Below are 20,883 nucleotides of genomic sequence, written 5' to 3'. Positions count from 1 at the left end.
CAAACAGGCCTTGTGCCTGTGGCCTTTGTATGACACAGAGACAAGCAAAAAGTAAGTGTAATTTCTGAAGTGTACCGAGTGTGCAGAAAAAGGAAGTGAGCTCATGAGGTGCGATGGCATATCACATCACACATGGTGTACGAAACAGCACTAAGCGGAGACAACACAGGGAAAACGCAGAGCTGCGCTGCTCCTCAAAATTTCCGAGACCAGCTAGTCCTGGAGATAGGATATCAAAGGTGGGAAATCTGTGGGTGGAAGAAATTCATTATAATCGTGACCTATTTAGACTGGCTCAGTGATTCATTTGAAGCAGTAGGAACATCTTTTGGGGCCGGGTGTATTCCCTTCACCAAAGCAGAGATCCATAGCAACCACACCTTCAGCGCGATCTATTCTTTTCAGTCTCTGCTATATGTTGACACAGAGGAAGAGCACAGCCTACAGCTTTGCACTTGGATACACAGAAATATTGGTCTGCTGTGTCTTTGTCAGTGCTTTCAAAATGAAGTTTATTTTGCCTGCGGATAATCCTTCTGGGTCTCGTGTCTTCAGTACAATGCAATAACCACCAGGCTTAAGAGCGTTCTTCCACTGAAATGTGCTTTCTGCTTGTACAATATTTTGCCATAAAATTAGATGCCAAAAGTTAATGGTAAAGGTAATTGTTTCTGGATCACAAAGCCCTTTACATTGTTTACTTATAATTTACATTTGGTGCTGGGATTTTAGGGCCTCATTGCATGTACGGCGGTGTGGTAAGAAATTATGGTAACGTGGAGGTAATTCCGTTACTGCCTTATTACCGCACCACCTTAATATAGGTTTGGCGGAAATTGGAGGGTGTTCTTCCAGCAAAAAGCTGGAGGAAAATCCACCACCTTACCACCCGAAAAAATTGGCAAAATCGCCAAAATTACCTCCAGTCGTAGTTCTGCCGAAATCCCCATGGACTCCAAAAATGGGGAATTAGACCGTCTACGACCACTTGTAATCTGCGGGTAAATCCACCAGATCAAGTGGTGGTAACAGTAATTCAGTTTTGCGGTATTTCAGCGAATTTACAAATATTACACTAGAATTCCCACTAGAGAAATTCTAAGGGGCTGGAAAGTGGATATGCAGGGACTCTGACGAGTGATGAGTGGTTTTTCTCTAGAGCACCAGGAGTCTTGGATATTGGTGATGTCACGGAGGATGAGGCAGTATTTTTCTGATAGATGGCTATGTAGTACTGCCATCACATTTGCACTGATATTGATATTTTATTTGTATTGCGATTGTTTGAGAGTGCGACGAGGCAAGGGAGGGAAACAAGGGAGAAACAAAACGACGATTTTACTAGGCCCAGTGACATTGAGAACGCACAAGTGCATCGGAAAGGGGAAAGTGGATGGGAAGGGGGGAGAAGTGGAAAGTGCTGAGCAAAAGGAATAGAAAAATATAAATAATAAATAGCAACCAACAGTGGTAGTGCAGCAAGTGCTAGGTGTAAGGCAACAGAAAGGGTGTGTCTGATAAGTGCAGAATAAAAAGTGGGGGGGTCTGTAGGACTACAGATACAGTCCCCAGTGCAAGGGATAGCCAGCAGGCAGTGCGGGTGGGTGGCAGTGTGAGCAGGTACCAGGGCCCGAAAGTCAGAGGGTGACCAGGTGCACAATGCTGAGACAGAACATATCAGCAAAGGAGAGGAGGCGAGAAGGCAGAAGCAAAGAGGAAGTTCTTGAGTTGCTTACGGAACCGGAGATGGTTCTCCTCAAGTTTCAGAGTGGCGGGAGGCTGTTCCAGAGGGAGGCCCCAGCCGAAGAAAGAGATCTACCCCCAGCTTGTTTCTTTGTAAAACGACTGACCTTGAGGCAGTTAGAGGTGGAGGAACAAAGATCTCGGGAGGGAAGGTATTTACGGAGGGACAGCTGAAGTTATTTTGGACCCAGGCCCCAGAAAGACTTGTGGACAATGCAAAGGGTCTTGAATTTAATTCTTGCAGCCACAGGGAGCCAGTGAGGGGATTTCAGGGCTGGAGAGATACGATCTCAGGGCTTGAGGCCAAGGACAAGTCTCGCAGTCCTGTTCTGGATAAGTTGCAAAGAGCGGAGAGTAGAAGCAGGTAGATTTAGATAGAGGATGTTCCAACCTAGAGAGAACCAGGGCTCGAGAAAAAGTGAGCATCTGGGGGAAGGAGAGGAAGGGCAGAATATCTCTGAGGAGGTGCAGTAGGAAGTTTGACTTTTTAGAGACATCAGAGATGTGGGCAGAGAAGGAAAGCGTGGAGTCAAAGATGACCCCAAGGTTCTTAGCCTTGCAGGTGGGGGTAGGAGGAGGGCCAAGGGAGGCTGGCCAAAGAGTGACAGGAAAGGAGGGTGAAGGTGTGTTGATGAGGAGGATCTTCGTCTTGCTGGCATTCAGGCAGAGATCATTGGCGGCACACCAATCCTGAATGGCAGATAGGCAATCCGAGATGAGAGAAGGAAAAGAGGTGGCTGAGGGAAGCCTGAAAATGAGTTGATTGTCATCAGCATAACACTGAAAATTGGAGCAGAACATCGCAATGAAGTGTGCGAGAGTTGCCAGGTATTGGTTGAAAAGCCAAGGTGAGAGGTTAGACCCCCGTGGAGCACCACAAGTAGAAAGGGAGATAGAAGAAAGGAAGAACCCAATTTGGACCTGGGAGGGTAGATCAGGGAGGAAAGAGGTTAGCCAGAACAGAGCCTGATCAGTGATACCCAGGTTCTCATGGAGGCAGTTGCGCAGGATGGTATGGTCGACCGGGTCGAAAGCAGAAGAGAGATCGAGTAGGATGAGGACAGAGGGAATGTTAGAGTCAAGGTTGGAGAGCAGATCTCCACGGATGTTCAGGAGAGCAGTTTCCGTGCTTCTGGGCGCTCTAAAGCTAGACTGATGGTCATGGAGACAACCAACAGAATCAGAGTGAAGGTTAAGCTGTGAGATGGCCAGCTTTTCCAGGAGTTTGCCCAGAAAAGGAGTGATGGAGATTGGGCAATAGTTAGCCGGGCAAGAAGGGTCAGCTGTGGGTTTCTTGAGAAGTGGGTGCACAAGAGAGTGCTTCAGAGGGGAGGGGAAGGCTCCTGAGGCAAAGGAATGGTTTCAGAAATTGGCCAGGGTAGGAGCAAGGATGTCAATGTGGTCCTTAAATTAACTGCCATGGGTTTTCCCCCACAGTGCCAAGGCCTTTTTTGGTGATTTCGGTATTTCACCATTCAAAGCCTTCTAACATTTTCTCCTTCATTAACCGCTTAAGTGCCAAGGACGAGCTATCTCGTCCTTGGCACTGGGGAGGTAAACCCAAGGACAAGCTATCTCGTCCTTGGCACTTAAGGGGTTAATGGTTTTGGAAGAACAGGGAGGAACCTGTTTTGATGAAATTTTCATAGATCTGATTTTTCTAGAGACCTCATCGGGGGACAAAAGAGGAAAGGACGAGAAAGAGGGTGGCTGTAGGAGGGCCAGAGTTCGCAGAAGGAGAGGGGAGATGAGGGGGAGGGTCGAAAGGGTGGACAGAATGTCCTGGTTTTTTTAGATGAAGTGAGAGGCAAGGGCCGTGCAAAGGGCCTGGGACGTGACAGGAGATGTAGAGACTGCTGAAGGGTTGGCCAGCTCCTTGCAGATTTTAAATGGTTCGGCCGAGTTGTTAGATGATGCAGAGACAAGGGCATGGATGTGGGCTCTCTTTTTAGTGTGGACCGAGAGTCAGTATTGCCTTTGGAGCAGGCAACAGGCCAGTTTGGCAAAGGATGAACAAGAAGCCCTCCATTTCCTCTCAGCCGCCCTAAACTTACGTTTAAGTGTAGCAAGGTCGGAGTCATACCAAGAATTCACTTGGCTTTGGGCTTCAAACAGATCTTCATGACAGGGGCAAGAGCATCAGTAGTATCGGAAATGGAAGAGTAGAGCATAGACAGGGAGGTTTCAGGATGTGAGTCAGTCAGAGGAGGTAGCCGGGCAGGGGGAGAAGGTGGTGGTGAAAGTCTCAACTGACACACGCTTCATGGGTCAGATGTTCGAGAAGGTAGGTGGCAATGGTGGGATCGGCCTGGCCTCAGGGGTACAGAGGGAGAGATGGGAGGAGAGGAGGGAGTGATCGCTCCAAGAGAGAGGAGTGGTCAGAGGGCTGGAGAGGGGGAGGATCAGCGGAGATCAACGCATCAAGTGTGTGCCCTGCAGAGTGAGTCGGGTCAGAGGGTAGGATAGAAAGGGAGAGGCAGTCAGAGAGGTCATGGCAAAGTACAGAGGAGGAACAAGGAAAGTCTAGATGGATAGTGAGGTCACCAAGAAGGAGGAGTTGAGTGGTTGTGGGCAGGAGGGAGGAGGAGAGGTCTGCCCACTCAGAACAAAATGAGGTGATCTGACCAGGGGGGTGGTAGATAGTAGCCACGGTAAGCGAGATAGTAGCCATTTGTGCGTTTGTATCCAAAATAACACATTTGTACTGCAATAACCTGATGGTTCCGAGAAGAAGACAAGTGCTGAATGTGAGTTTGACATATCTGACAATTGTGCCTCTCATTTGCATGCAACTGCATGTTATTCAGCGAGCATGTGTCCTGCGTTTATAGTATATTAGAGCTACCAACTGTAGACAATTGCCTTAGGAGTTATTAGGCTATTTATAATAGCCATTCCCCCTTTTGCACTGTGACCCATATAATACAGTCCAGTCTCACGAATGATTTGGTCCATGAATGTTAAAGCAGTTTAAATTATTGATCCCTGCTTTTAATTGAATAGTCAGCTTACTCTAATTGCTATTTGCATGCAATGTATTGTTTTTTTTTTGTTTTCATGTTTTCACAGACCACGGTCTTCTGAAGTGCCTACCACCACACAGAGCTTGGAAGCCATAACAGTGGCAGTAGGCGCTATACAAATATCATAACCTTCAAAATCATACAGGCCATACATATGCACATGTCCCCTACCTAGATTGCTTGTGTATAGTTTTAGCTCCATAATGGCACTTACAATGTACAGGTCTTTTGTTTCAGGGTGTGTGGCTGTTTCTCGAAGATCCTAGCTTCACTTTGCATCCTGCAATTGTGTTGCCCTAGATAGTTTTCAATGTATATCAGCAATTTGTAGTAGCCCTCAAATTGTCAAGGAACACAAGACACTGCTTTGTATCTTCTTTATTTTATTGTTACAATCTATGCATAGCAAATCCATTACTTATTATTTCAAATGCTACCTAAAGTGTACAAAATAGGACATGCTGCATGCGTTATTTGTGCATGCTACTAGAGCTTGGCCCAAAGACCAATTTACGGAAATAAATTGTCATTCAGAAATGATAGTGTGGACGATATTGTGGATTGTGTTTGTAAATGTGGAACAGCCCATTCAAACAGGTCTTGACTTAAAAAAAAAAAACATGTCGTTACCAAGACGATCTATGTAACTACTACATTGGGAAGACCATATAAAATGTAACCAAAGGCATCAGGCTGAGGAGCAGGAGCATCCAATGGATCCGGGCTGAGTAGGGCGTCCCGTGATTCTTGGTGAAATTCTTCATTCACTAGAAAATAAGGTGAGAGAAAAGGTTTACTCAACCTTTTACTAAAATAGATTCTTCAATGCGTACCACATCATTCGTATGTAACCAGATGTTTACCAAGCACCATTACACCAATGTTCAATTTCAAGTCAATGCAGCATTAACCACAAATCAAGAAAACAATATCAAGAGCAGTTATTATGAATCTATTGATTTGTTTTGCCATGCTGAAATAACACATTTAATTAATCAAATCTGGAATGACCCGTCGTTGTAGTTTTGAATCCTTCCACCACAAACCATTACTATCATGAAAAAAGAACACTATTGCACTTATTTAAAGGGACATGACTTACAAAACCTCTACTGCGTCAGAGAAAATACTTTAATAAACAGTGCACATATAGGACAGGATTTGGCTGGATCTGGATCTGGAAAAAAGGTGGCCGGTTCCAGGAAGATCAAAAGCCTATACCTGAGACGGCAAGCAGCAATGGACACGCAGTGATTGGCTTTTCTCAGCCCCTTAAAACTAACTTCTGAGCCCAGAAGAGCTGAAACCATTGTTTAGTTTAGTTTATTATTTATAAATAATATTATATTATGTATTATTTATAATAATAATGTACTGAGGTATAGCTAGGACGAAGATGAGATGCGACAAGAGAAACATAGCTTGTGCGTTTTGTGTGGTCAAATTACCCACCCACTGACCATTCCCACCTACTAACTGCCCCTTCCCATCCAAAACACATCTTGAGTTTCTTTATCAAGCAGTAATTTACATTGTGGCCTGTCAGTGTTATTTCTAAGCAGTCTGCATAGAGATAATTGTTTGGGGGCCCCCCAAAAATGCCAAATGGACAGTAAGTTCAAATGGCAATGAACTATTGTGCGTCGTCACCGCACCCTGCTCCAAGTATAGTCCCTGGGCTCCCCCACCTGCTCCCATCACAGTCTCTGTACTCCCTCATCCCCACTCCTAGCCCAGTCCCTGTGCTCTCCCCACCCCACCACAGACCCTGTGCTCTCCAAACCCTGCGCCCACCACTATCCCATGGCTCCCGCCCAATCGGCTCCCACCACAGTCCCTGGGCTTACCCATCCTGCTCAGTCGACAATTTTTTAAATGGAGGGGCATAAATATTTCTACCAGATATGCCATAGTGACCGAGCGCAGCGTGGGAGCCAGAACCAATGAAGGTGGGTTCATGGGTTCTCCCCCCCGTAAATATTTTGAAAACAATGGGTTCAAATGTAACATTTTAGAGCATACTTAAAAAAATCGGAAAAAAGCCAAACAGTTTACAAGTGGCGCAGGGGGCCCAGGGGGCAGGCATGATATTTTTTACCAGACATCTATGATAGATGTCCAGTGAAAAGATACCATCCCTGTCCCCTGGACCACAAAGTGCCTAACACAATCAACATGATTATTTGTGTATGCAAGGCACGGGGGGGCCAAGGGGAAAAGCATGGTATTTTTGACTGGACATCTGTGATAGCTATCCAGTAAAAAAATACCATCCCTGTCCCTTGGGCTCCATAGCTCCTCAGAAGAAAGCAGATATTGGCAGGGGGTAGAGGGATTGTGCAACAAAGGTATTTTAAAATGTTTTTGTTGTACAACCCTCCGACCCATTAAACCCCCCACTCGCCAAAATCAGCTCAAAGGACCAAATCAAACATTCACACAGCAATCACTATCATTCACATGAGCACCCATCACCTAACACACACTCATAACACAAGCATACAATTATCCATACACATATTCAAATACAAAATAAATGAACATAAACATACCTTCTGTAGGTGCCTGCGCGTGGGTGCTGAAACGCCCCGCTTTAGGCTGCTCTGTCCGTATGTGCGAGGAGGCGCAGGAGCTGCCAGCTCTTCTGCCAGCATTTCTAATGAGTTATGCAAGGCTGGCGAAGGAAATCGCTCCTAGCCTTGCATGGCTCAGTGAGCATGTACAGCTGGGGAACTGAACTGTCAAAGGGAAAACAGTGTTTCCCTTCGACAGTTCAGCCAGCCCAGGAGCACTCCCTCAGCTGGAAAAAACAGCTGAGGGAGGTCTCAGTGGTTCAGTGGGCTGCCTCTTTGGCTCCTCCATAATGGGTGAGGGGGCTACTGGGTGGATGCACCCTCGCCCATTACGGACTGGCCTATAGGGCAATGCCTGTACCAAAAATGCAAAATGCTAGCGTGGGCTAAGTCAAAATGGGCCACTTTTCTGGCCAATGTGGCCCAGTTTGATGAGTTACTTTACTATGCAGCTAGTAGTTTGGACCATTGTTGCTGAATAAATATTCTTTAAATCTCACAATTAGCTTACATTTTAACTGAAAACATCCCCTTGGGTATTATTCAAACAGTCTGTGACTAAAGGAATGAATATCCATTTGCAACTGTGGGCCACTTTTTCATTGGTGGCTGCATTGTGTTTTCATTCTGTCCTGCTAATTCTGAACATAGCTGTGCCCAGTGGTTGCATTGTGTTTTCATTCTGTCCTGTTACTTTTGAACTTAGCGGTGCCCAGTGTCTGCATTGTCTTTTAATTCTGTCTCTCATTCCCCACCCCCTTCTCTCTCCTCTTCCCCCTCCTCTGCATCACCTATTCGGCCACCTGGTGGGGCGGGGGGGGGGCTCGCCCCACAGCTTGAAGACCTCTGCTCTACTGGTGTAATGAAAACTGATTAAACAGGTTTGCCTTCAGCCACTTGATTTATATGTTTTCCTTGCACTGAAGACCTGGTAAAAAGAAGCACTGACAAAGCCAACGGTTTCAGCTTGTGTATAGGTATTAGATAGGCATTTGCCAGACACTGGTATCACATGCCCAAATCCTCACAACATTGTCCACCTGTTGTCATTTTATGGCCAGGTAGTACCAATTTGGCCGTTCCAAATGCCTGCCAAATGCCAACACAATAGGCAAAACAGTTTTGTTTGCCAATGCTCGTTTGCTTTGCACTTAAGCACAGTAATGTTGAATTAACGTAATGTTATGTTATTTTATGATATGTTAATGTGATTTAAACCACTCACCACTGCCATTTTCATGGTCTCCAGACACTCTGACAGATCTAAAAACAGAGCAGTGGAGGGGAGGGTTTGTGAGAGGGAGAGCGCAAGAGTACTTTTGCTGTTCTATTGGCAGTTTCAGTAAAAAAATGGTCACAGTGTGTTGGGTTTGCCTTTAAGTGTGTGTTCTGGTATGTGAGTCTGTATAGGTTATTTGTCTGCATGTGGTGTAGGCTTGGAATCTGAGCGTGTTGTGATTGATTGAGTTATTGGAGGAGGTGTACATTCTGCTGTATGATTTTAGAGTCAGTGCTGTAGTCATGTGTGGGTCGTGTAATTGGTTGTTGTGTGGTGTATTTTCAGGAATAGGGAGAGTTTCAGTAGGGTGACAGGTGTGAAAAAGGTGTTGATGTGTTGTAAAAGTGAGGTGAAGTGAGTTACTGAACATAGAGCTTTGGCCCAAAATCAATTTTCCGTTCTCCCGTCATCCCAATTTGTCACCAGGAATTTACTAATTACCCCATCGTCTATATGAACAGCTCTCTTCTGCAGTCATGGCAAGGTGCAAGAGATGGGAGTTGTGGTGGCCAGTGGGGACCAGGCATGGACTACAGAGTGCTCTGCTTGTTAGATGGTGCGCACAAAGGATGTAGTGAAAGATTATCAATGAAGGTGAAATCCCCAAGCTTTCCTGGATGGGGGAGGTGGATCACAGCCCTGCAATATATACTCGCTGCAGCATCAATGAGCAAGTTAAAATGGATCCTCCAGCTTGACCGCTCCACGTGAGACATTCGAGAGCAAGATATACAAATTGGTCACACAGGAGGTGAGTGTGTTGCATAGCAACTACAGAGTGGAGGGACAGGAGGGTCTCACCCTTGGTTGAGAGGGCTAAATACAGTCCTTGAAAGTTGCAGCAACAAAGTGGTTCTGTGGAGCGGAGTATGTGGCTAAGATGGAAGGTTACAGGTACTGTGTGGGGATAGCACTAATGGTAAATTAGAGCTCTTACTGTAGGAATCAATGACATAGTGTACTATTTTCAGCCCTTTGGTATCTGGCTATTAATCTACACTGATCAGAGTTAGATCCCAAATGTTTCCATAGCAGGAGTACATCAAAGTCTATGTCAACCTCGTTCAGATCCTACTGACGTCAAGTCATTTTGCACCAAAACTCACAGTTGCAAGCAATACTTACTGAGACAAAGATGCTGAATCGGTGCATGCAAAAACATAATACTACAACACAAGATATAATGAAAAAATCAAGGAGGTCAACACGTGTATAAATCAACAGTCACGACATACTGCAGAAAAAAAATGCATAATTGGTGTTGATGAAAATTATGACATTCTCTACTGGGCAATTTAAGAAATCCAACGCCTCAACATGAAAATTGAAGACCAAGAAAATGACTCTACAAGAAACACTGTGCGTGTAGTTGGTGTCTCTGAAAACACAGAGTACAGGTCTAGACAGCTTTGTATACAGGCTGATGCAGGAAAAACTACAGTTTGTGAATTTGAGGGAATATGTAATTGAACAAGCACATCAAGCCCCTCTCCTAAAAATGGATAAGGGCAAGTGAGTGTCAGTTGCTGCTTTTGCCTCCCACCTTCATTCCACCACCACTCCTGACTCTCCCTCTGACGCGGTCCTTGCTAACATGCACCTTGCCATCTCTAACACCCTTGATATCCTTGCCCCTGTCATGAGGATCTGCCTAAAAACCTGCCACCAAGAACAGCGGGTATGTCTCTGATCTAGCATCTCTGAAACGCAAATGCAGAGTTGCTGAAAGGAAGTGGCAGACCTTGGGCTTATCCTCTGACAAACTGGCCTGCTGCCTGCTCCAATGGCAATATCACTTCTCTGTACACTCCAAGAAGCGGGCCCACATCCAAGCCTGCATCTCTGGAGCCACTAACACTGCTGACTTTTCAAAATCTGCTTGACCTCGCCAATCCACTTGCAGTCTCCACCTCTCTCCTTTCTTCCCAGGCTCTCTACACTGCCTTGGCCTCGCACTACACATCCAAACCTCAGGACATCTTGTCCTCACTCTTCTCCACCCCATCTCATCTCCCATGCCTGTTCTCCTGCCTCCATTGGGCCCTCCTCCGACCTCCCTCTCTCTACTCCCTTCCGCCCATTGCAGCGGATGAGATCTCTAAAGTGGTCGCTCTATGGAGGCCTCCTCCAAAAAGGTGCTCCCCTACTCCTCCAGAACCATTAAGGACAAAATCGCATCTCTCACCCGCCACTTCTTCACCACTGACTCTTTCCATCTATCCCTCAAGCACTCCCTTGTGCACCCGCTCTTAAAAAAGCCCTCTGTTGACCCCTCTTGCTTCTGACCTCTCTTGCCCGGCTATCGCCCTATCTAAACTACCTTCTTCCTGGCAATTTCTTTAAAATGTGGTCCTCCTCCAACTGCCCTCCACACTGATCTTGTTGGTTACATTCATGATCATCAGTCTGAATTTCAGGCATCCAGAGACAAAGAACCTGCTCTCCTGAACGCCCATGAAACCATGCTCGTAAATCTCGACTTCAACTCTCCTGCTGTTCTCATTCTCCTCAATCTCTCCCCTGCCTTTGACACGGTCAAACATTCCATCCTCCTAAAACAACTCTGACACCTTTGGCATCACTGACCAGGCACTGGATTGGCTGAACTCTTTCCTCACTAACCATCCTTCCCAGCTGCAACTGGGTCCTTTCTCCTCCACCATCACCCTCTGGCATCCCAAGGGCTATATCCTATTGCTATGGCTCTTCAATATCTATCTCAGCCCTCTTTCTCACCTGATCTCCTCATTTCCCGTGTTATGCTGATGACACAGCTTTCCATCAAACTTCCCTCTACTTCCCCTGCTATCCAGTAATAAAATCACAGATTATCCTGTGGTAAAAAAATGGGCAATTTCTTTTTTTTTTTTTTAAATGCACTATTTTCACATATGTTTGTTTGTTTTTGTGTTTGTTTATTCATGTATAATGCGCGCCTAATCCCAGAGGCAACAGGGCACAACAGTACAGAATATGCGAGACTTAAGTTACAAGGTTACATAGGTTACATAAATGAACAGCAGAGATGAATATACAAGGCAGTGGAAGGTCAAATAAATAGATACATATGAGAAGATGTACATAATCGACAAAAGGATACATGTGTATGTACAGGGAGTCATGTGTGCACTAGTGTGACGCTAACTGTCCAGAGATTTCAGCCAATTTGTATAGTTGTTTCTGAATTTAAGGTAGGGCTGATCTTTTCTTATAGGATGGAGCAGGGAGTTCCACAGTTGTGCCGCTCTAACTGGGAAACTGCTGCCCCTGACCTTAAACAACTTAAATCTTGGAATGATAAGGCTATTGGTATTAACTGTTCTCGATGGTCTGGTGGAAATTCTCCTCTGGAATCTGTCTGTGAGATAACTAGGGGCTGCGTTGCTCAGAGCTTGTATAAAGCACACACACATATATATATAGTTTTTTAAAAATGAAAATAATTCAGAATGTTTTACCGCAGGATTTATGATGGCAACTTTTTAACATGGAAAGCTTCCCCCTCTTCCTCCTTTCTCATCTCGACTGTCTGTTGTCCGCCATTCAGGCAGGGTGTGCAGCGAATGATCTCTGTCTCAATGGCAGTAAGACGAACATCCTCTTCATTGGAAAAACTGTGCCCTCTTTTCCTCCTACACCCTGGCCACCCTCTTTGGGCCCTCTACCCCCACCATCTTGTGAGGCCAAAAACCTTGCCGTCATCTTCGACTCTGCTCTCTTCTTCAGCCTTCACATCATGGATCTTACCAAGAAGTCCCACTTCCAACTCCACCTCTACAGAGGCATTCTTCGTTTTCTCACCTTCCCCCAGAAGCTCAATATCTCCAGAGCTTTGGGCCTCCCCAGGATGGACTACTGCAACAGCCTCTTTCTCAATATTCCTCTTTCCTTATTTCGCCCCCTTCAGCTAATCCCGAATAGGGCTGCAAGACTTATCCTTGGCCTCAAGTCCAGGGACAATATCTCTAAGCCCTAAAATCTCTACACGGCTCCTGGGGCGGCAAAGATCAAATTCAAGAACCTCTGGATCATCCACACAGCCTTCTGTGGCCTGGTACCACACTATCTCCAACTTTCCCTCCCTAAATACTCTCCTGCTAGAGCCCTACGCTCCTCTAATTCCAACTCTCTGACTGTCAAACGCTTCTCCAAGCACAGAGTGGGAGGCAGGTCTCTCTCCACGGCTGGTGCCTCCCTTTGGACAGCCTCCCTGCCCCTCTCATACTTGAGCCGGACCTCCTTAAGTTGCGGAAACTGCTCAAAACTCTGCTCTTCTCTACCTCTTTCCCTATTTCCCTTCCCTTCCAAGCACCCCACTGCCACTCAGGGCCATCTTAACCCCTTTTGGGGCCCTGGGTACGGACATCTTTGGAGCCCCCCTCCACCAAACCAAACAAATTAACTGATCAAGAATATCTACCCCGACGCCCCCGCCGCAATCACACCCCATAGGTTGATATGCTGCCTCACAGCAATCCAACTAAGGATGTTTACTCCCTTTAAGTCCCCTTACACACTTCATTCTTGCTCTAATCAGAATGATAACCAAGTATTATTTGAAGGCCAATATTATCAGTTCTGATGAGGTGACTTCTGTTCTAGCATAGATACAGGAGACTTTTTTTTATCATTCTCATCCAGGAAGGTATGCGGCCTGTAGTATTGATGCAGGACTGTACCTAAAAGGTATATGTAACCCAGAATAGACAGGGAACTCACATTTGCTGCCTCACAGAACACAAACATGATCAAGCATGGATAGAGGCGACCAATTGATAGGAAGGAGAAATCTACACATACAATAGCATGGATAGTTGCTGCAGCTTAGAAGCTACCAGGAAGGTGTCTGTATCCAGACAGACTGAGATTATACGTGGGATATGGTTTTGAAATAGTGTTGCCATTAGAGATCAAAAGAATAAAGTGACTTTGGTGTGCAATATATCAATGCTCACTATTATAGTGGAAGCAACACTATAGCCAGTGAAATCATGAAAGAGGCCATTTTGAAGATCATACCCTGAGAAGGAAATCTCTCTGAAGAGCTACTGAGATAACCTCTGAACCATTGTGGCACTCAATTTACCAACATGCATTTCAAAATTGGATATTGCGCATGATGAACACAATTCCCAATACACCACAGTGAACACAGAAAGAATTACATGATGAATTGATCGAGGCAGAATGTACTTCCCAAAACAGACAGGTAATAGGATTAGAGCCTCAGCACCATACTGTAAAATATCCTGATGTGTGCTATTTATGTCTGGTGAACAAAGGAGTCTTACTTCTTTAGATCAGCACGCCTTGTGGGGCCCCCTCCAAGGTGGGGGCCCTGGGCAAGTGCCCCTTTTGCCCTCCCATAAGAACGTCTCTGCTGCAACTGTGACTGGTGGCCTGATCCTCATGAATCTCTCAGGATACCAGGCCCTCCTCCCAGTCAATACCAGCAGCCCCCCATCCACACTGCACTGCCCTGCAGGCCCCTGCTTCGTGGCTCCACATCCCACCCTTGAGAGTCGCCTGTAATAGCACTTAGCCTGAGGTTCTCCTCCTTGGCTCCCCTTAGCACTTCTCTCCTGGGCCCTCCTCCAGCACCTGTCCACTCCTCTGCTTCTCCTTTCATCCCCATCCCCCACGCTTCTCCTCAATGCACTTGCACAGCCGAATGCCACAAGGCATAGTAGGACCACGACTGTATAGTACTGTATGTTTCCTCTATTCCTTTCCCATTTATCCTTGTGGTCTTTGAAACACAATTCGGTTGTATAAAGTGCCTTACAAATCCTCAATAAAAATTAAAATAAATAAACCTTGGATTATTTTATTTTTTATTGTTTTTGGTTTATTCAAACCTTTACAAAACTTGAGTTAGTAAAATAAAAGTTAGTAACATAAAAGCCTAACAAACTACTACTAGCAATTACAATATTTTATAGATCTTAAACCTTGGATTATAGCAATGCGATCCTTAAACTTCCAGCATAAAGTTGCAATCATGAAGGCCTTTTGCCAAAAGGTGGGGCCATACGGGATTGAGACACAGTTTGCCTCTTCGATGATTTTTTATCACTGGCCTGTAAGAGACAAAGAATTTAACCCACCTTGTGAGGCACTGAATGGTTTTCGACAGTGTTGTTACCTGAGGTTTCCAGTTATTTTGGTGCATTTTATATCAGACTGTTATAATGATCAAACTCCTGAGGAGGCCAGTCATTTGTTAGGCAACACAATCTGTTACCACCTGATGCTAAACCAGGTGCACGCCTTAAAGCTCCTTCACAGATGGGCATGACGGAATCTCTGCAGCATGGGCACACTCCATCCCCATGGAAAAAGATTACATAAAAAACAATTCATTATTTTCAACGTAAATGCAAGCTACTTAAGTGGGATACAACTTTTCATGTGACTCCAACAATTTTAAAGCACAGGCCTTGTCTCCAGCTAATTCCCCATCACTTCTTAATCTGAACAACGGTTTTGTGGGACGAAATGTGACCTGTGTAACAAAGTCAGTAGTCAGATGTTGAGATGGGACCCCTCTCTGCCTTGGTTAGGAGGCCTACGGAGAGGAATCCAGAGCCAGGTCTACCCTATAATGGGATGGTTGCAGTTGGGAGGACCTCCAATTCCTGCCCCCTCCCTAAGTGTCCGTCTTTATATGTGTAATACTGTGAGGAATTTGAACATCCGCATGGTGGGTGTGAGCTCGCCTGGGCTTTTTTGAAATTTTAACTGAAATTGAATGATGGTAGATCAACCTCTGGAAAATGTGTGCGACTAATATGCATACATTTTCCTATGCTCACTGCATGAAATACACATAGACCTGTGTATTCTGAGTGGGCACAGGCTGCAGGCATCATCCCGCCTGTCATATTTAGTTGAGATATGACCGCCAGGAGTACATCAAGACATCTCAGAAAGGGGAGGGCAAAACGTTCCTACTGCCATGGCAGCCTAATTAACTAACACAGGCTCCATGGATCTGTCCTGTCCTTTGTTAGCTGCAGATGGCAGCTTCACAAACTAATCAGAGTTAATTCAAGCAGGCCCATGTGAGGCCTGGTCACAGGACTAACAAGACAGGAAAACCCCAATAACCTTTCATATGCACTGTGTTAACATGAAGCCAGCTCCCGCCTCTCAGTATCAAGGGCAGTGACCTGTCACGTCTGGGAATATGTATTTACAAGAGTCATCCCTGCAGGGCTACTCCATTCAGAAGGTACGAGTATGTGGCTTGGCAGCGACCAAAAGTCTGGTCCTGCTGCAGCTTCAAGGTAGACCTGCCGCTTTAATCAGGAACCAAAGAGAGCTTAATTAACCAGAGAGACCCTTTGTTTCACAACAGACAGGCAGATGGGTGGTACTTAGTATTACATGTTTTCACCCCTTTTATGTTGCAAAGCACTCTGGTTATGACCTACAGGAGATTGTTGGTGGGACCCAGGATTGGTTCATTAAGGTAGGTTAGTCTACACCAATCACTGGGGCGCATTTGGCTTTAAACGAGGGTAAAACCCCAGTTTTGGAAGATCATCTGAAGACTTTGCAAGGAGTAACAAGAAGAACTCAGCAGTGGACCCTGGCTGAAGGTACAGCCTGCCTTATATCTTTCGCCAGTGAAGGAAGGCCAGAATTTCCAAGAGTGAAGCAAAATCCCTCCCATAAACATCTCCAAGGGAACAGAGGGAGATACTGAATCCAGGACCCTACAGCAGCTCCAGAACCGGTAGTCAGCCGGAACACAACGTGTCCTGCTAGGCTCTGCAGAAAGCTTCCTAGGTGGGAAGTTCCAGAGAGTCTCTGACCCAAACCAAGACAAGGCAGTTGCCTAGAACACTCTCCAAAGCCTTGGGCTGTCCGCCTTAAAGGACAAGTGCCCAATGAAGAAGCTAGGAGGAATGCATCAACAAGCATCTAATGATGTCCTCAAAGGACATTTTCGAGCCAGACGAGTCCCTCGAGCTGCAACCGACTGCACCGCTGACTCTGGTTATGCTGCAGTCGGTAAAGCTGTCCAAGACGCCTCGACCAGTGCTTCAGAACTTTCGAACAGCACTGAGACAATGATTCCTGACCCCGAGCTACCATGTCGAACAGCCGTCCATCCAGCCTTGCTCGCAGAACTGCCTGCTGCCTGAAACCCACAGCTGTCTCCCGTCTTGAACTCTGTCACAGAAGCTGCAAAGTGCCCTGAAACTGACTCGACCCTGTTGAGCACCAAGAACTTCTACAGCACAAGGTACATCGTGGTTTTGTCCCCCTGGTCCTTTTTCGAAGGCCCCTAGTGACATTTTACGACCCATTGCTCCCTTTGTGTTGAACTCAAGTATCCTTGAACTATTGTGATGAATTACTATACAGACTACCCTCCTGTCAGTATTCAGAGTGCATCCCTTTTCCTTCTTTGAAACTGTCTGTCCTCTGCATTCTTTCACAGGGTGGGTTGTATTTTGTAGTGTTCTATAACAATTGTAATAATCATAATAAAGTAGATATGTGTATTCTACCTTGACTGGACAGCCCTTTTATAATTGGGTAATAATAGTATTTTCGCTGTGTTGCAACTAACCAACGATCCTCAACCTTGCAGAAATAAGCCTGCCGTTCTGTCCATGTTACCAAAATTGGGCAAGGAGGTTTATAATTTGCTTGTGTTTCCAATCTGTTCGAATCCCTTCTGGTGAACGAGAGGTGTGGGGCTGATTGATGGTTTAGAAACCAATATTCATCCCTGGACCACTGGTGCCCCCTGAAGTTGATTTGTCAAAAGTACCATCTTACTTCACCCCATAACTTGTGACAAAAAATATGGGCCAAAATCTTTCTCTTTTTCCTAGAACTGTCAAAGAAGCAATAACTAAGCAAGTATACTACCCACAGAACAACAGCAGTTGGAGAGAGATAGAGAACCCGAAAGGAGAGCCCAAGCTAGTACGCAGCTTCTCTACATCCTACACAATCCGCATTCTGCTACAACCTGGTGAAGGAAAATCCACAAAATAGGAGCCAGTGCTCATAAGTGGCCTGAACATATGCCACGTATCAACCCACAGCCTTACAGAGCAATATGAGTAGGGCAGTCTGGTGGACCCTGATATGGAATTATAGTATTTGGTGTCACAGGCACTGGTACTCTTCAGGGACTGAGGTGATACATCTGGCACTTGAGAGACGGAGCGCTTCCCCCTCTAACCTTAAGGCAGTCATTCTCAGTGGTAAACACATAGACCCCTGCACTTTTGATACAATACACACCACGGTTAACGCCTGGGCTAGGCTATTTTAAAGACTGGGTCTCACGTGCCCTTCCATTCAAATGTCCCATTATGGACATTTGTAGGTTTGTCCTGTAGTACTTTTGCTGGCATCGTGACTGGCAAAAATCCTGGGGAGCTGGCACCGATTTGACACTGGGTGACCTCTTTCCAATTGGGTGTTTTGTGCCTCTGCCTCTTTAGGACTATATGGCTAAACTTGGTAGCGGCCCAACGGTTGCCTTCCAATATTATAGAATAAAGGCTGCTGCAAAGCGGTTGTGGCCAATGTTCCCACACAAGCCTGAAACCCAGCTGCTCATAGATGCCATTGTTGTGAGAGGCGAACCTCAGCGAGTGGTATCTAGAGTGGATAAACACGCGCTAGATGCTCAGCCTTCTCATTAAAATGCTAACAACAAGCCAGGATCATTGAATCAACACAGAAAAAGGAAGGTGTATTAGTTGTGGGAGTTTGGGATATTTATCAGTGTTTTATGATATATTGTACAGAAGTATTTGCTGCTCCCCTCCCCCTGTTGACTATCTCATGCCTGGTGCAAGCATATTTGTAAGATACTAATCTACCTTAGAACCCTAAGGATGACTTTCAATATCTAAACACACTATTGATGCACACTGACATTGTTAAGGCCATCTCCTCCTTAGCTCAGGGTAAATCTGCAGACAGCATTCCTATTGATTTACACACGGCTTTTACAAACTCCCTAGCTCCCTGAATTGCTGGTCTGTTTGCTGATGGATGGGAGATGGGATATATACTTATCAGTAGGAGCAAAGCAAATATTGTACTTTTTTATGAAACTGGGAGGGATACCACCTGTTGCAGTTCATATAGACCAATATTATTAATCAACAAGAAATCTAAAATCTTTGCTAAGTGTTTTCCTTTGTGTTTGAAGTGTCTATTGCCTGAGTTAGTCCACCATGAAATGTGAGGGCCTGTGGTTGTTAGGCATTCTACTGGCAATATGAGATAGCTGATGAATGTAGTAAAAGCACCGGCTAATATGGACGATGTAGTGTTATCCATTGATGCCGAAAAAGCCTTTGATCGAGTTAGGTGGGATTATATGTTTGCTGTTTCGGCAAACTTCAGCTTTGAGGAATACTTTCTAGATGTGATCAAATTGCTGTACCAACAGCCTAGGGCATCACTCCTCATAAATGGCTTTGTTTGCCCTGCCTTTTTGCTTGATATAGGGTTTCCGAGCTTCAGTGTGCTAAAGCGATTTATCATTTGGCAAGTGACATAAGAGCAGATCCACATTTTGAGGGGATTGTTCTGGGGTATATGGATATAGGAACTCACTTTATGCAGACAATGCCGTCCTCTATATTAGGCATTGATCTATGAATCTGCCATATTTCACCAATCTCCTAAGGGAATATGGGCCTGCAGCAGGTTACAAAAAATACATTTTGACAAATCAAAAGAACTGCCACTTCGGACAGACATTCTGTGGGACCCTGGGGGTTGCACTCTTTAAATTGCAATCCAAAGCTTTTAGGTACTTAGGCCTACATGCCATTATCAATCATAAGGAATTGGTGTCAATGTATTATGCCCAAGTTGTGTTTAAAATCAAAACCTGTCAAAACAAATGGAACGTGCTCTCACTCTCTTTGATTGGCCACATAGGTGCAATGAAAATGAATACTCTACCTAAACTGGTCTAACAGGCCCTAAAGATCTCAGTACCCCAGCCTATTAAAATGTATTTGAGACTCAGAGAAAAAGTAATGCTCAGAGGTTCATTTGGAGGCACAAAAAAACTTGTCAGACTATTAGGGTCTCGCAGGATGAGAAGAAAGATGGTGGTTTAGCACCCCCGGCATTGAAGCCAAAATTCCTAGCTGCACAACTAATATTGGGCCAAAAGATGGCTCACTGTGGAGGACAATTTGTGTGGAGAGAGATCAACCTGTCTATTTTTCACCCTTTTATGCCAAAAGAAATCCTTGCTTTACCCTCAGAAAGTACACCCGAAAATGTTAAGGTTCATGGAATATTATATAAGGAGATGGCATGCAGACCTTAAGCATCTATCTGTTGAAATAAGGACTATCTCCTTTTGGCTAACTGTTAGAGCAGCATTGATATTGCTGGACAAAATGTTTGGAGACTTTTTTTTACGGATTGTTATGTCATGTTAATAGGTGTTTTAGTAAAGTATGCTATCACCCGGGGGCAGCTTGGCACTCAAAAACAGATGCAAGCTTTCCTTACGTAATATATTTCAATTTAGCTATGATTGTATAAGTATGTTTTCAACTGTTTCCGGAATTTTTGCAAGTTGGTTTCACTGCGCAACATTGAGGGTAATGACCACATTCTTACTGCATTGAACGAGAAAGAGTGACCGGCCTTCTCCTTTTAATAGAGTGGAACGGTTATAGTGTTAGTTTGATTAATTCTGAGAGTCTGTTGAGCCGTGTGGAATTAGAATGGATCTGTGAACGGGGATGATCCTGGCAAATGTAGAATCTTGAATACCATACACATACTTTTGCCGGCTATCCGCTTTTTTACCAGACGCCAATATAAGGACCTCAGAGCAGTAGTAATGTGGTCAAATGTTTTCACTTTGATGAGGATTCTGGCAGCAGCATCCTGCACTCTTTGAAGACATTGGAGCAAAGCTTTAGATATACACAGATATACCCAGATAAGTGCTATTAATAAAGCCCATTCTGGATAGAATATGGGAGTTCGTAGTAGTCACCTATTGGGGAAAGGATAGGAATTGAAATATGGGTCTGATCTTCTTAAGTAAGAAGAAGCAGGATTTAATCACTGCATTGATTTGTCTTTTTAGTGTGCATGTGTTATCCAGTATAACCCCCAGATTCTTTATCTCATTTTTTATTTCATTTATTTTATTTTGTAATGTTTATAGTGCCTTTCACTATGGGTATGGTCCCAAAGCGCTGTAGGTTGAACGCCCTCTTAGGGACCGAAGTATGGGAAAGTT

At 45.0% G+C, this 20,883-nt stretch overlaps 1 protein-coding gene across 3 annotated transcripts in view; it reads right to left on the bottom strand.

Annotated features, from left to right (window-relative positions):
* Nucleotides 1-5,145: 5,145 nt before the first annotated feature.
* Nucleotides 5,146-20,883, bottom strand: part of CFAP46 (cilia and flagella associated protein 46) — a 2,698,259-nt gene continuing 2,682,521 nt past the window's right edge. For all 3 annotated transcript variants that reach the window (XM_069611407.1, XM_069611408.1, XM_069611409.1), the window contains one exon: nucleotides 5,146-5,533. In XM_069611407.1, coding sequence (XP_069467508.1) covers nucleotides 5,406-5,533 — 128 coding nt within the window. In that variant the 3' untranslated portion in view covers nucleotides 5,146-5,405. The remainder of the gene's footprint in view (nucleotides 5,534-20,883) is intronic.

Source organism: Ambystoma mexicanum, chromosome 8 (genome assembly GCF_040938575.1).
Source record: "Ambystoma mexicanum isolate Mex_15411 chromosome 8, UKY_AmexF1_1, whole genome shotgun sequence".
Classification (NCBI taxonomy): domain Eukaryota; kingdom Metazoa; phylum Chordata; class Amphibia; order Caudata; family Ambystomatidae; genus Ambystoma; species Ambystoma mexicanum.
Note: the sequence above shows the minus strand (reverse complement) of the source record. Positions and strands in the feature narration are given on the sequence as shown.